At 40.7% G+C, this 13,730-nt stretch overlaps 2 protein-coding genes across 2 annotated transcripts; both read right to left on the bottom strand.

Moving 5' to 3' along the window:
• Positions 1-757: 757 nt before the first annotated feature.
• Positions 758-4,551, bottom strand: noxo1a (NADPH oxidase organizer 1a). The gene is made up of 8 exons (XM_020636308.3): positions 4,389-4,551; positions 4,218-4,298; positions 4,049-4,121; positions 3,778-3,961; positions 3,462-3,649; positions 3,257-3,370; positions 2,530-2,647; positions 758-2,409 (listed from the first exon to the last, which is right to left on the bottom strand). Exons 1-8 carry the CDS (start codon positions 4,452-4,454, stop codon positions 1,653-1,655), a joined length of 1,581 nt encoding a protein of 526 aa, XP_020491964.1. The 5' UTR covers positions 4,455-4,551; the 3' UTR covers positions 758-1,652.
• Positions 4,552-7,617: 3,066 nt separating this feature from the next.
• On the bottom strand, positions 7,618-13,469 carry gid4 (GID complex subunit 4 homolog). Its single transcript, XM_020636321.3, has 6 exons — positions 13,090-13,469; positions 12,507-12,566; positions 11,823-11,930; positions 11,135-11,236; positions 9,595-9,725; positions 7,618-9,484 (listed from the first exon to the last, which is right to left on the bottom strand). The coding sequence occupies exons 1-6, from the start codon at positions 13,312-13,314 to the stop codon at positions 9,421-9,423; spliced, it is 690 nt and encodes a 229-aa protein (XP_020491977.1). The 5' UTR covers positions 13,315-13,469; the 3' UTR covers positions 7,618-9,420.
• Between the last annotated feature and the right edge of the window lie 261 nt (positions 13,470-13,730).

Genomic DNA, 13,730 nt, shown 5'->3' with positions numbered 1-13,730 from the left:
TAGAATAGAGATGTCAGAGTGTGGGAGTCACACAGGGACTGGCTCAAAGGCACCGCTGCAGTGCTCATTGCAGTCTTGTTGAATCCATCATTCATGTGCTGAGTGAATGCTTTCAAAGATTGAACTGCTCAGTGGAGACGGCTGAAATCCCTGTGGGTTTGACCTTGACTCATCATGTAGAAGTAATTTATCTGTCTGACCACTTAAAATTAAAACTTCAGAATTAAAATAACAAAGGTAATGACGGTTGTTCAGTCACTTCCAAAAAATGCAGAGGCTTATTAGGTCAGGAAGAATCATTTATATCTGAACCGGTTCGCTTGCCCGCTTCCATCTCTGCAACATGTGTTGGTTTAACCTGATAAGTAATTATAAGATGACATGTGGCAAGTATGTTTCCGATTCCGTTTGCAGTTCATAGGTTCAGAGTCCTGTACTGGAGTTTGTGACACTTGAATAATGTCCTCTGGATCAATATGGACTTTGATTAACATCCAAACTAAATACTGTTACAAAACTGGAACCACATAGTTTAAAAGACCTTCTCGTTTACCAAACAGGGATGTCTGAAATTAGCTATTTGTTGCGTTATGGGAGATGTAGGATCTGACCTTGTCGAAGCTTGCCTCATAACAGGGTTTTAAAAGTCAGAAGAACTCAATACTGTCCTCAATTTCTACAGAATCCTTCGAAATAATTGTGTTTAATGTAAGGCGAGGAATGAAATAGAATGGAAAAAACAACCACTGAGTCTCAATTTGATCCTGAAATGTGCTTTTATTAATTTTAAGGTCTTTACATAGAGTGCATACAAAATTTACAGAGTCAGATACTGGAGTGTAAATCCTTTTTTTTTTTTTTAACCGACAGTATTCAACTCTTAACAAGCTTCCCATTCTTTAGTTTGATTAAACTGAAACTCTAAAGCAGGAAATTGACATGTCCGCACACACACAAACAGCCACTGTTATCTCAGACAAACATTTACTTTTGTCGCAGGCAAAATAAGAAAAAAATATTCTGTCTGTTTCACACAGCAGACAAAATGCATGTAAGGCACAACACAGGGTTTCCAGTATGGAAAATAAATCATTCTTCAAAACAGATAGTAGTAAAGAGGTGCTTTTAGTGTTTCTGATGAATCACCTTATATGGATTTTGCAGATTTTTTTGTAAACAAAAACTTTGTACAATTGACATTTTCTGCATGCTTGTTCGCCGTCTCTCTTCAAAGACGATGCCAACAAAAAATTTTATCAATACAACATTAAAAACAGCTAGTTAAAAAATTTGAAAGCATAATTTTACACCTTCTGATTGACAAACATATCCTGTAGCTAGCTCTCATCACAGTCCCTCTAACTGTCCCTCTGTTGATCATCAAACAGTCTCTACAAGTCATACATTATTTTAAATCTCAGGACATGTAACACAGGAGCAGATCTAGACTGCAATATCTGTTGTAGTATTTACAGAGTTCCAACATGAATCCACCAATTAGCAAGCACTTTGCAACCAGTAAAGACTTAAAACAAGCAGGAACCATCTGCTGTGACATCACTAGCAGGTTATTACTTCATGCTTTGGCCACAGAGTAGATGTCGATCCTTTTTTTTTTTAAAGTAAAGCAAATGTTGGCTTCAGGAGAAACTTCATCGACCCAGAATCTCAGGTGGTGTGGGTGAAGCGCCGCCTCTAGCTGCGTTCTTGCGGGTGATAGTGGTGCATCGTGTGAGGATCTCCTGGGCCTGCGGTCTGGGTGGCACCTTAGGCATCGTTGGGCCCTTGTAGAGGTTCGGATCGGAGACGCTGGGCATTAGCCTCCCCTCCTGGCCGCTCGTCGGGCTCAGGCGGTTTCTCGTCGGAGGGGGCGGCGTGCGACTCAGATGCAGCTGGTCGTCGTTGGCGGTCGGGCTCAGGGTCATGGTGGAGCTGGCAGAGGAGGAGCTGAGGTCATCGTCGAAGCTGAAATCGGAGCTGTCGCTGGAAAAGCTTCCCGCGCTTTCGTCTTTCCAGCTTCTGCCGCTTTGCCCGACGTCTCCATCCATCTCCACCATGATTGCAGGAGGAGAGGGACTCTTGGTGGATGTAGGTGTGATGGCTACCCTCGCAGCGGACGGGGGGTTTGGGGTGGTGAGCCGGGCAGGCGGAGGAGGAAGGCTGTCAGACAGGATGTTGAGAGAGTGTGACCTCTGCCTTTCGTTTTGGTTCGGGGGGGAGGAGGACCTGACGGGTGAAAGCAGCAGCAGGTTTCCTTGCGAGTTGCTGAACTGATGCGACTGCTGCTCTAAGCTCGGGACTTGGAGCGGGGAGGAGGGGCGGAAATCTTGGTGTGGTGTCAAGCGGATGTGAGGGTAGTTGTACGGCTGCAGGTACATGGTGGGGATGTAACCTGCTTTACCATTGTATCTGTGAAAAGGAGACAAAGACAAAGAATGTGGGGTTGAAAATCTGGATTTCAGTCCTTGAGGAAGTCGACATGAACACAAACACAGCTTTTGTTTGTCCTGACTCGGCGATGTTGAATACCTGATGAGCCACCAGCCGTTGTCAGACTTCTGCAGGACCTCCACCACAGCACCGATGGCTACGCTTATCTCGTCGTCTTTGGTGGCCTTGTAGCTCTTGGCTGCACAGTAAAGCAACCCTGCAGGGAAAGAAACAACTTTAATATGTTTACTGTGTGGCTGCATAAAGATGTGCACTTATCACCTCATGAAATAGTTATTGAAAGAGAGTCATGCATTGTCACTTAGAATGCAAAAGCTTGATGGAGATGGAAACCTTGGCCATGCATTTACACTATTTATTCAATCAGACAAAAACTAAACTAGCCGTAAGCTATCCTCAGACTTATTGGAGCAAGTTTAACGTGCCTTTGTTAGCTAGCATGATGACCACATTGGAGCAAACAATGTTTTATAATGCATTAAACTCAGAGTCGATCTGAACATTCCTGGTGTGCGTTGGATTAATCTGATCTTGAACATTGTGTCTTTCCTGCTCTGGCTGCACCCAGGATGAGTTGCACGGCTGTGCACAGGGCACCCATCGATTATTATTTAACACATGTTCATTGTTGCACATCATATAGTCATTGTGATAGTGAACAATATAATTGCACATTGCAGATTTTCCTCAGGCCTGATTATATAATGTCTATTGACCTTCATTCCTGCAGTAAAAGTATTACCGGTAAGGGTTGATAAAATAAAAGTATCAGTCCAAATAAGCAAATTTGTATTCATATATGTACCTCTGTCATCAGTCCCATCTATTTCATCTTCATCAATTTCATCTGCCAGCTTCTCCAGGTAGGGTGCAGGGAACCAGGCCATGCGCTTGTCTTCCTTCTCCACCAGCCACCACCCTGTTCCACAAACGTACATTAAACATCTAACAGTGCATTTGGCTACAGCAGGAGACCTGTTTCAACCCCGATCAGAACCCTGTGCGCTCACCTGCTTTGTCTCTGATGAGCACGTCTACTTTTTCATCCACTGCCACGTTGAAAGGTTTGTTCTTGGTGTCCTTGGTCTCGTACGTCGCCACACATCTGTATGTCTCCGTGACAAACGGCTGGGTCACGTTCCCGCCGGCCTGGCCTGCATTGGCCTTGACTTCATCCTCTGAAGGCATGATCATGATGCTGAGGAAGAGGAGAGCTGCAGGTTAACTTTGAGGGAAATGCACTCTAGAAAAAGAACACACTCATTTATTATAGAGCCCCAGTAGCGTATGTTAATAGCTGCATTACCACAGATATGTGTAGCCTACCTGTTCTTGGAGAACTCCGGCTTCAGGTCCTGCTCTTTGGGGTGGAAGAACTGGATGAGGTCTGCAGACTGAGAGACTCTCGGGTCGCAGCTCAGAAGTTCATTACAGTATTTCTGCAAAGACTTGAGCCGTGTCAGTGACCTGGTGGCGCTCTTCTTATTGCCGCTGCGCTTCTTCCTTTTGGCTGAAAGAAAACACCACTTGGTCACAACCTCGCCAACCTGCAGCTGCGCGCTCTGCTTTACATTGACCATAAATTACGCACTCTTACCATGAAATTTAGGGATGACTCTGTTGGATTTTTTCAGTTTACTTGCAGATGGGAAAGCTTTCTTCAGTTTTTTCTGCAGTAGAAAAAAAAATGAGAAGCGTTTTTTTAAATACTCAACAATCCATGCGCAACCAAAAAAAAAGACAGAAATGCAATAATTCATACTTACATGCATGTTCACGAAATCCGCCAAAGTTCTGTATACAACAATATCATTCTGGTCCGACCAAAGCACAGAGGTCATGTACATCTGGGGGGAGGAACAATTCAAATTAAACACATGGCAGATTGCACATATTTCCATTTTTTTTGCACGTGAATAAATAATCTCTGTACTCACTTTGTTCTTCTCCTTGAGCATCAGTCCAATGAGACGGACACTGATGGGATACCGCTGCTCCTCCATGGTGAAGCGACAGAGTCAAAGTGTGCTGAATAGTCCAGGTATGAGCTCTCAAACTCGGTTGGATTTGCGACTGCAACAGAGAAGCCCAACAGGTGCTTTTAAATGTGTCCGTGCAGCGCAGGGTGCAGGGTGTGGCCCCGCGTGAGTCACGTAGAGAAAAGCCTAGGTGGAAACTATGCTCGTCACGTTATAGCAGGAAAGTACAGCGTTGCACCAACACAGCTCTTTGCGACCTAAAGCCACAAACAGGTCAGGTATGTATTCTTAATTAGGATGTGAGGAAGAAGGAACAGGTTCAACGAAATAGGTGACGGCTGTTTTCCCATTTCCTAATCAGAAACCATTTCTCTTCCATCAGTTTTATTCTGACGCACCTGCAGTGAATGTGTTTACCTGCAGTGAATGTGTTTACCTGCAGTGAATGTGTTTACCTGCAGTGAATGTTTTACCTGCAGTGAATGTTTTACCTGCAGTGAATGTGTTTTTTATTTAGAGCAGAATAGCAGCGTTTATAAAACCCTCCAACAGTGAGTCGACACATAAACTGCAGACTAAAGTACCCAGAACTTTTAGTCCCTGGAACTTTATTTCTCTAGAGACTAAAAGGTTCCTCAAACATTGTTGTCTACAGACCCCGGAGGATTTCAAGAATTAGTCCACTTGCATTTCCTTTATATTTCTGAATGTTGTGACGACTCAGCTCCCAAAGTCCCTGTAAAAAACTCTATTCCCTCCTTAATTCTCAAGCCCCCTGCATTGAGAAAGTTCTTGTAGACATATTCGGGTGTTTTCACACGTACACAAATCTCCTGAACATTTTGGGATGAGCTGCATCTGTGAATGCAAATGTATAGCCACTCTTTTTCTTACCTTTCCACCTTAACCTCTCCCACACTAGTGTGCCTGCAACCAGTAATTTGTCCTTACTATAGTGCACCTTTATTACCCAACATTACCCGACACACAGTGAGCACGTCAGCTTTCATTCATAGTTTTAGTGCAAATAACAATGCTTAGAATTAGATTTTTCTTTTGGTTTTGTAAAATATAATTGAAAGTAATTTTGGTAGGTAGCGAAAAAGAACAAGATATGTAACTATACAACACGATACAATGCCAAAGGATATGATATGAAACAATACACTAGTTTTGAAACCTTGGTTACGATAAACTTAATTGTACCCTTTGGGGAAATTTGTCTTGAACTCTGTCTTCAATAGAGTTCATACTCTTCCCAAACACCGTCCTCATTAGCTGAAAAGTTCAAGTTCAAGTTTTGTTCTAAAATAGCAAAAGATACTAAACTCATTTTGGATTAATACCAGATTAGAATCAGGTAAAGTGTGAGATTCATTGAGGGTTTCAAATAATGTTGCAGTGAAGCATTGGAAGATATGACATGTTTTAAAAAAAAATAATAATAATGTAATAATCTCAGATACATTTTAATGTCTATTATTCCAATAATTCAGTTCACAAGGCTTACTCGTTGCTGCTAAATAACTTTAAAAAATGTAATCACTCAAAGAGTTGAAGAGTCTTTCTGTGTAAACTGAAATGCACATCTCCTTTGTCTCCCTCTAAGCTGTCCTGATGATGAATGTCAAGTAACATGAGGTTTTATTCTAAGTTACCAAACCTGCTGTCTTAGAAAAGAAGCAAGCAGTGTTAGAGGTGGACGAGGAAGAAGTCGCTCTTATCATTTATCACATTTATTTCCTTTAGTATGGTTTTCTAAGGAATCAAGGTTCCTTCTATTATGTTAGCTGCAGCATGTACACCAAATGAGCCATGAACACATACTTCTTGAGTGTTTTTTATTGTAATGTTCTCAGGAAAATAGGGTCAATCATTCACCTGCTGCAAAGGAACTCCTGAAAAATAAATATTTGATTCACTGAGTTAATTCTACCACGGCACTAGTCAAACTATAGGAGTCACCTCAACAATTTAGATTTTTTTGGGGCGTATGTGAGCTTTTTTTATTGAGAGGACATCTGAATATAGACAGGACATGTTGGGGATTGAGGGGTGGGGAAATGCATCAAAGTGTAGAGGGCTTACGACTAATGCTTCAAGTCTCTGTATATGAGGCGTCTGCTCTACAGACTGAGCTAAACCAGTCACCTCAACATTTTATAATGAGAGCATTTCTTTTCACATTACAGAGCATAACATTTGAGTTATCTATAGGTGGTTGTCAGGTTAGAGGGCTCTTGCAGCAACAAAAACTCATATTTTCAGACAGATCGTTTGCTGATTTATCAATGAGCAGCCACACAATGTCAAATACAACAAGAACAAGCAGCAGTACTCTGTTTAATGGTGTGAGTTAGAAACACCTTTGCGATTGATTTGGACTCCCTGTGGTGAGTCTGAAAGAGTGAAGCTGTTCTTGATGCGATGCTGACATCTAGTGCTGGCTGCTGTTATATCTGTGGTATGAACTCCTGCATGGATAGTGAATAGAATATTAAACTTTTACCAACCCAGCAGTCTGGGACCAGTCATTAAAAAACACTAAGGTCAGATTTGAGATAGCATGAAGGATAAAATCTTATCAAAATCAGAAAGGCCTCCAAACTAGTTATTTTTAGATATTATGTACTGATGCTTCTGTGGAGGCAGCTAAAAATGTGCAGCACTTAATTCGTATCATCTGGAATAGATTCACTCCATTTATTTTCTGGCTCTGGCTCAATCCTTCAGGAATTTCGTTGAAAATTAAACTTGATTATGAAGAGATTCACTCAGATTGGATTTAGGGAAAAAATGTTCTTAACAAAAATGTAAGCCTGTAATATACACTTCATTTGTTTTGCTTTGCAGTTGAATTTCTAAACCGTGAGGTGTTCGGCTAATTCAATGTAGTGTTTGTATCCATCAGTGAATATTTCATTCTTACTTTATCTTCTCACTTTTTCTATAAATTACAGAGCTACAGTCAAACTACTTCATAAAACGTTATTTGTTATTGTTATTATGTAATTTTATTATGGTTATTAGAGTCAGGTCCCATTTTTATTTTTTGTGTCCTGGGTCAGTGACTCAGAGTTTTACAGCTGTTTATTTGTTTATATATGTATTTGTTTGTATACCTCTCTCTCCTCTCCTGTCTCTGCTCAATGAACTGACAAAACTCAAATCAAACAGTAAACACAACTGTGTAAAAATATCGCACTCTTTATTCTTTCTCTCAAAATGCAATCAAAGCAGATTTCTCGTCCGTCATCTTCTTTAACGACACTCCCACATAAACTTCTGTTTCTTACATTGCACATTTTTCTGATATAGGTGATAAAAAAAAAAGAAAAGGAAGTTATTGGAAGTCTTCGGACTTCATCCACACTGAACTCTGAAATAAAAAAATCTTACTGCCGTCAGTAATCCCCCACAGCTCATCAAATCCACTTAGTCATGCTGCAGGCGAGCGAGTCGGCTGAAAGTCTACGGGCAACAACGAGGCAGGCAGGCGGAGTACATGCACTCTCCAGAAAAACAAAACACAACTCGTATATCACCCGTTTCCACAGACAGAAGTTCACCTTCTGTTTTCACACAAATCCTCTCAAACACAGAAACCTACTTTCTTATTCTTACTGAAATAAAACATCACAAACATAACTTTCTTTAAAACTGTTTTATAAACATTTAAAAGTGTAAGGCAGAAGGTTTTTTTCTTCTAAAGCATCGAAGGAGGTTTTCATTCTTTTCATCACTCTTTCATACTTCAGACTCGTCTCCATTAGCCACATGAGGTGCTTTTTTCCACAACTTTTTTTCCACTTAAGGACAGAAGAATAGCGCTTACTTAGCAGATAATACGCATTTAAGGTGAAGCTTTTGATGTTTTTTCAAACTACACGCAGTCAAACTGACTCATTGAGCTACACATATCAGCCTCCACAGATGGAAAAGGAGTTTGTTTACATCCGCAGACTGTAGTGTCTACCCCACATTAACCATACGTGACAGACTGAGAAATGTTGATGTGAATGAATGTGCTGTCACATATCTGAGCTTCAAAATGCTGGCTGGAAAAACTGAATCAATCTGCTCGTGTCTTCCCGTGAATCTGCATGTACTCATTCATTTCCTTCTCAAGATCATTCTTGATTTAAAAAAAAAAAAAAAGATATTGGAAGACAAATAATCTGAAATAAAAGAAGCAGTGGAGTTAGATTTCCTACCTATTAGAGACCTTTGGCTTGCATAGAAACATCCAATGTGAAAAAAAGCAGCAGCTCTTGGTTATCAATAACATGTTCATCGCTGTTATCCTAACTCTAAATCCCACAATCAGCAGCTGGTTTTTTAGATCTACCATCCCTGAGCGACCAAAACCACAACCTACAATCTTTCAGACCTTGCATAAAAAGTAGATCCTCGTCACTTCCTCTGCAACGTTTTGGCAATCCCTCCACCATCTCACTCTCTGCAGGAGTCACGACGGGGCATTAAAGTGAGATTACAAGGATCATATACATTATTTAAAAAAGACAAAAATGAAGCTTTACAGAACAAAACTCTTCTCTCAACTTGAAAGCCTTTTCTTTTGCAACTCTTACCTTTAGAGGCGATCATATTTAGTGTCTCCGCTGAAGGAAAAACTTTTCCAACAGCTGAGAACAAAGCAGTCTGGTTGCACGCAATTGAAATAAAAAAAAAGGTCAAAAGCAAGGGTCAAAAATGAAATAAAAAAATGAAATTTCGAGGCAAACAGCAGTCTTACAGTCGCAGTAAAATTGTCAGTCATTGATCTGTAACTTCCATCAGCTCTTCCCTCTCTCTGTGCCTTCTTTCTTTCAGTCCTTCAGAGGAGCGGCTGATCACAGTTTGAGTCTCCTGCAGCGAGGAATCAGGATCAGCTCCAATCTTGGCAATAAAAGGGCTCTCTGTTGTTCCCATCCCATTTAACCACAGAGCAGTAAGGACCTTCTTCTACTCGTTTTCTTGTGTATGTTTGTCACCGGAACTCATAAATAGGAATACTGTGCTCCCGGACGTGGTTTAGGTTTAGAGACTGGTACCTGCGGATGGAGATGAAGAAGAATTGAGTCCCATTGGTATGAAAGGGTTAGGGTTATAAAAATAAAAAAAACAGACTGAAAGAATGCAGTTTGTCATGTTTTTTAGTTACCATTCTGAGCTCCGATGGTAATAGTAGCCCTCAATAGTTGCTGTGGACTTCTGGAAGCAAATATAATAGAAGCCAGCAAAAGAGGCGCCGCTGATGTCTTTGATGGTGTGGTCTGGAACTAGAAACTGTTCCTGAAGATGCCGGGGGAAAAACAACAACAAAGAGAAACAGTTAGAGCCTGAAGGTGCTGTATGAAATGTTCAGATAATGAACATGACTTAGTTCTGGTGTAGTGAAGAGAACTAAAGTCTGCACTAGTGTTGTAGTACACAAATCAGTCTTGGTCTCGAGACCACTTTTTGAAGGTCTCAGTCTCGTCTCGCTCACTGGGCGGACTCCAGAATTTAAATCAAGACCGGTCAAGACCACCACTGATCGGCTATTTTTCCAAATCATTACTGTGATAAGCCCCTTTCTGTAAGAACATAAAACTTCAATTCATTTCTGGTTTGATTTTTATCCCATGGTTATGGCTGCAACCTTCCTGGTGTTACAGACTTAGTGAGTGACAAGCCGCCTGCACACAAGATGATGATTCCTCATCGATATTTATAGTCTTGGGCCCTTTCCGAATTGTCACAGTTCAGTATGCAGTACGTACTCTTCAGTAGGGAGTTTCAGTATACTGAACTTTTGTGGTCATTCAGTATACATTTTTTGTGTCCACCTCAGTATACTGAACATTTCAGTATGGATACTAACTTCCGGGTTTCATGCTGTATGGATCGGATTCGTGCTTTCAGGAAATTAATTGTGTTTTACCACCCACAATGCTGTGTGAAATTAAACGTAAATCGGCACGTCACGTCCGCCTCCAAATCAAAACAAACGAGCGTGGATTAATTGAATCAATTTTTAATCTAGAGTTAAAGTCCCGACTGAAATCACTACTTTTAATTAACAACAGAAAATATAACAAATATCTGCATTATTATAAAACCATTCTCCCTCTATTTAAATAATGATTTCACTATTTAAATGTGTCTTTATTGGTTTATTTTATATTCTGTATATTACTGTCTTTCATTTGTACTTTTCTTTATGAAGACTACTGTATGTTATTTAGTTATTTAATCTGCCTTTTACTTGATCTACATTGTGATATTGTTTTTTGTTTACCTGACTGTATATGAGCATTACTCTTCTTGAATAAAGCTAAACAAAAAAAACAACAAAAAAAAACGGGTGGATGTGGCCGGTTCGGGTAACGTAAATGACTTCCATACTGAATGAATCAGACGAAGTAGGAACAAATATCTGCCTACTGTGCGCGCCTACTGAATAGTAGATACTAAACAGTACACAGCACGGATAGTAGGTACTGCCTACTGCCTACTGACAGATTGAGTAGGTACTTGGCAATTTGGATACAGCCATAGTCTTGACTCGGTCTCGATCCCTAAATGTCTTGGTCTTGTCTCGCAGTGAAACACATAATGGACAACTGAGACTGACATGTGAGGCCTAATTAAAGACATTAAATTTGTTTCGCACAGTTGCATCAGAAGCCATTATTACATGTAAAGTAGTGTGTACTAACCTTCCACCTCATGAAGACGTAATCGCTGCTGTCCAGTGCTTCATAATCAAAGTCATCGGAGTTGAAGCTTTTGGCATACTTGTAAAAAGGCTTGAACTTGCCCTGTCGAGAGAGATCAGTAAAAACAAGTTAAGAGAACAGACGCTGATAAGATCATGACAGGAAAGAAAAATACACTGCAAGTTTCATAAATTGGAAGCCTTACTGTAAAACATGCCTCTTTGGTATATTATTCATTCTAAAAGTTGCCTTAAAACCCAGCGATAGGAGCTGCTACAGCTTTTATCAATCAATTATTCATCTAAAGGTAAGACACATACAGACACTCAGGGTTTCATGGAAGCAAAAAGGTACAAAAAATGGACGCACAGTGTTCAGCTCTCAATGAGCAACCTTATTTTAAAAAGGGCAACGTTTCGATCTAAAACATCTCCCTCAGACCTTCTCCTTTTGCTGCAGTTAATACATTCGTTTGTCCTGCACCTGTACAGTTTGCATTTTGCTTGGATGTGTGCACATTGGTTTTTCTTTTTTAACTTAAACCTCAACTGCGGTTTCTCTAAGTATCCAACTTTTGTTGGATACCAACCCCTAACCCTAACTTTTTGAATATCTATTCAAAGAACTAGTCACAAACAGTCCATTCTTCATAATAATAATAAATTGATAACAGTTAAATGGGACATACCCAGTGCTTCCTGTCCACATCTTCATCTGCGTCCCATTTTCTGGTTAAAAAAGGCCTTTTTCGGCTGATTATTTCCCCGGCAAAAAATGTTGTGAGGGTGGGATACTCCTGTCACGAAGAGAAATGAGACAGGAAAGAAAACATTGGTACAAGAACAGTAGACATATCCTGATATCTGGATGTACCCAAAAGGGATTTGTCCACTAGTTGTGGTAAATATCAAAAAGCAGGAAGAATCATCATCGTTTTGGATGCTGTTTTACTGGCCTTGATGCATATTTGTGATGCAATAACTGTCTGAATGACAGCAATAAGAGCAAATATTTGACCTATATTTCTCACACAGAAACGTGGTTGTATCTAGAGAGCCGCATACACAACATACTACTCATCTTTCACACCACTCTGCCGCCTCCAAAATTCACTTCAGGATATTTCTGAGCTGCTCCCTTCCATGTTGCATAATGTAATGAGTATACGGTTGACACACTTTATGCTAAGGACTCCAGTCTTAGACCTGAAATAAGAGGTTAAAGCCAAAGCCCATCATTCATCTTATCTAATGTGACACAATTAAGCCTGCATCAATCAAGTGAAAACCAGTTCCAACACGCTTAAACGGGGAATCAGTTCATGCTTAAATAGAATAAAGGTCAATATATCTGACCCAGTTTTAATACTTACCTCCGTCAGCCCTTTGATCTTCAGGTATCCACACAAATAGGAGTCCTCCATAGTCACATGCTGCCCAAGACAAACACACTTCAAGTCACTCTTAACCTTTAATTATGTAGCTCAAAGATAGGAAATCACAGAGGTATTAATGATTCTACTTTTTTCTTTTTAATATGGCACACAGAAATGGTTTGAGGATGTGGTTAGCACAGAAATATGTAATACGTAGGCAGTTTGTGGTTAGTGTCAGATGTCAGGTCGTCGGTCAGTGACACTCATTTAGAAAGACAGATGCACAAAATGCCTACGTGTTGTTTGGGTGGTGTACACTGTTAAAATGTTCATATCTGTAACTGTGTCATAACTCATTACATTAGAGTAGAAACAGTGACCAGGATAGCTCAAAGTTAGGTCAGTGTGTTGGTATTTTATAAAAACCAGCAGAGGAAAAACATTATAACATAAACACCTCAGCAAGCTAACGTTTGCTAAGTTAGCAATAAGGGCTACAATTATGCTGAGTTTGCAAATAACCAACAAATTAACATGAAAATATCAACAGGACTACTAGTGCATGTTTAGAGTACATTACCTGCAGAACAACCTCGACGTCGTAGGAGTTGCCTTTGCTCTTCTGGTAACCCCGAAACTCTGAGCCGCTGTACAGCAGCGAAGTGGCCACCCCCGGCTGGTACGTGTTGATCGGGGCAGGGGGAACAAGAGAGGCCGAGGATGAGCAGGCCAGGCCGGCAGTACAGCAGCTCTCTGCTCGCACAGGCATAATGAGCGCTAAAGTGTCACCGTCAGCCACCGTCATGAACCTAACGACGGAGCACACAGCAGCCAGAGGGAGAAAAGGGACTGACAGGGGACAGTGTGTCGGCGGTACACACAACTTTGATCAATTTGGGAAGCTAGTCTCTGGATCTGCGACTGAAGAGCTTCAAGCCTTCAACGTCCCATGCTGCGTTCAGTCGCTCTTTCCCGAGTTGGGAAGTCGTGGTTCCGACTTTGTTGTGTTTACGAGCTTGAAGTCGTGATATAGTGACATCATGGACGCCACAAATATAATGTTGTACTGTATTTCTTTGAATTAATTAGAAGATAATAAGTCTATACGTATATTACAAATGATAAACGAGGCTCATAATGATTTGGGAGATGTTAATCAACACAAAGTTATTGCTAATTGAGCCTTTTTTTTCTGCAACATGTAACGTCAAGTCTCTCAAC

Source organism: Labrus bergylta, chromosome 16 (genome assembly GCF_963930695.1).
Source record: "Labrus bergylta chromosome 16, fLabBer1.1, whole genome shotgun sequence".
NCBI classification, from domain to species: Eukaryota; Metazoa; Chordata; class Actinopteri; order Labriformes; family Labridae; genus Labrus; species Labrus bergylta.
The sequence above is the reverse complement of the archived record's forward strand: the minus strand, read 5'-3'. Positions and strand labels throughout refer to the sequence as shown.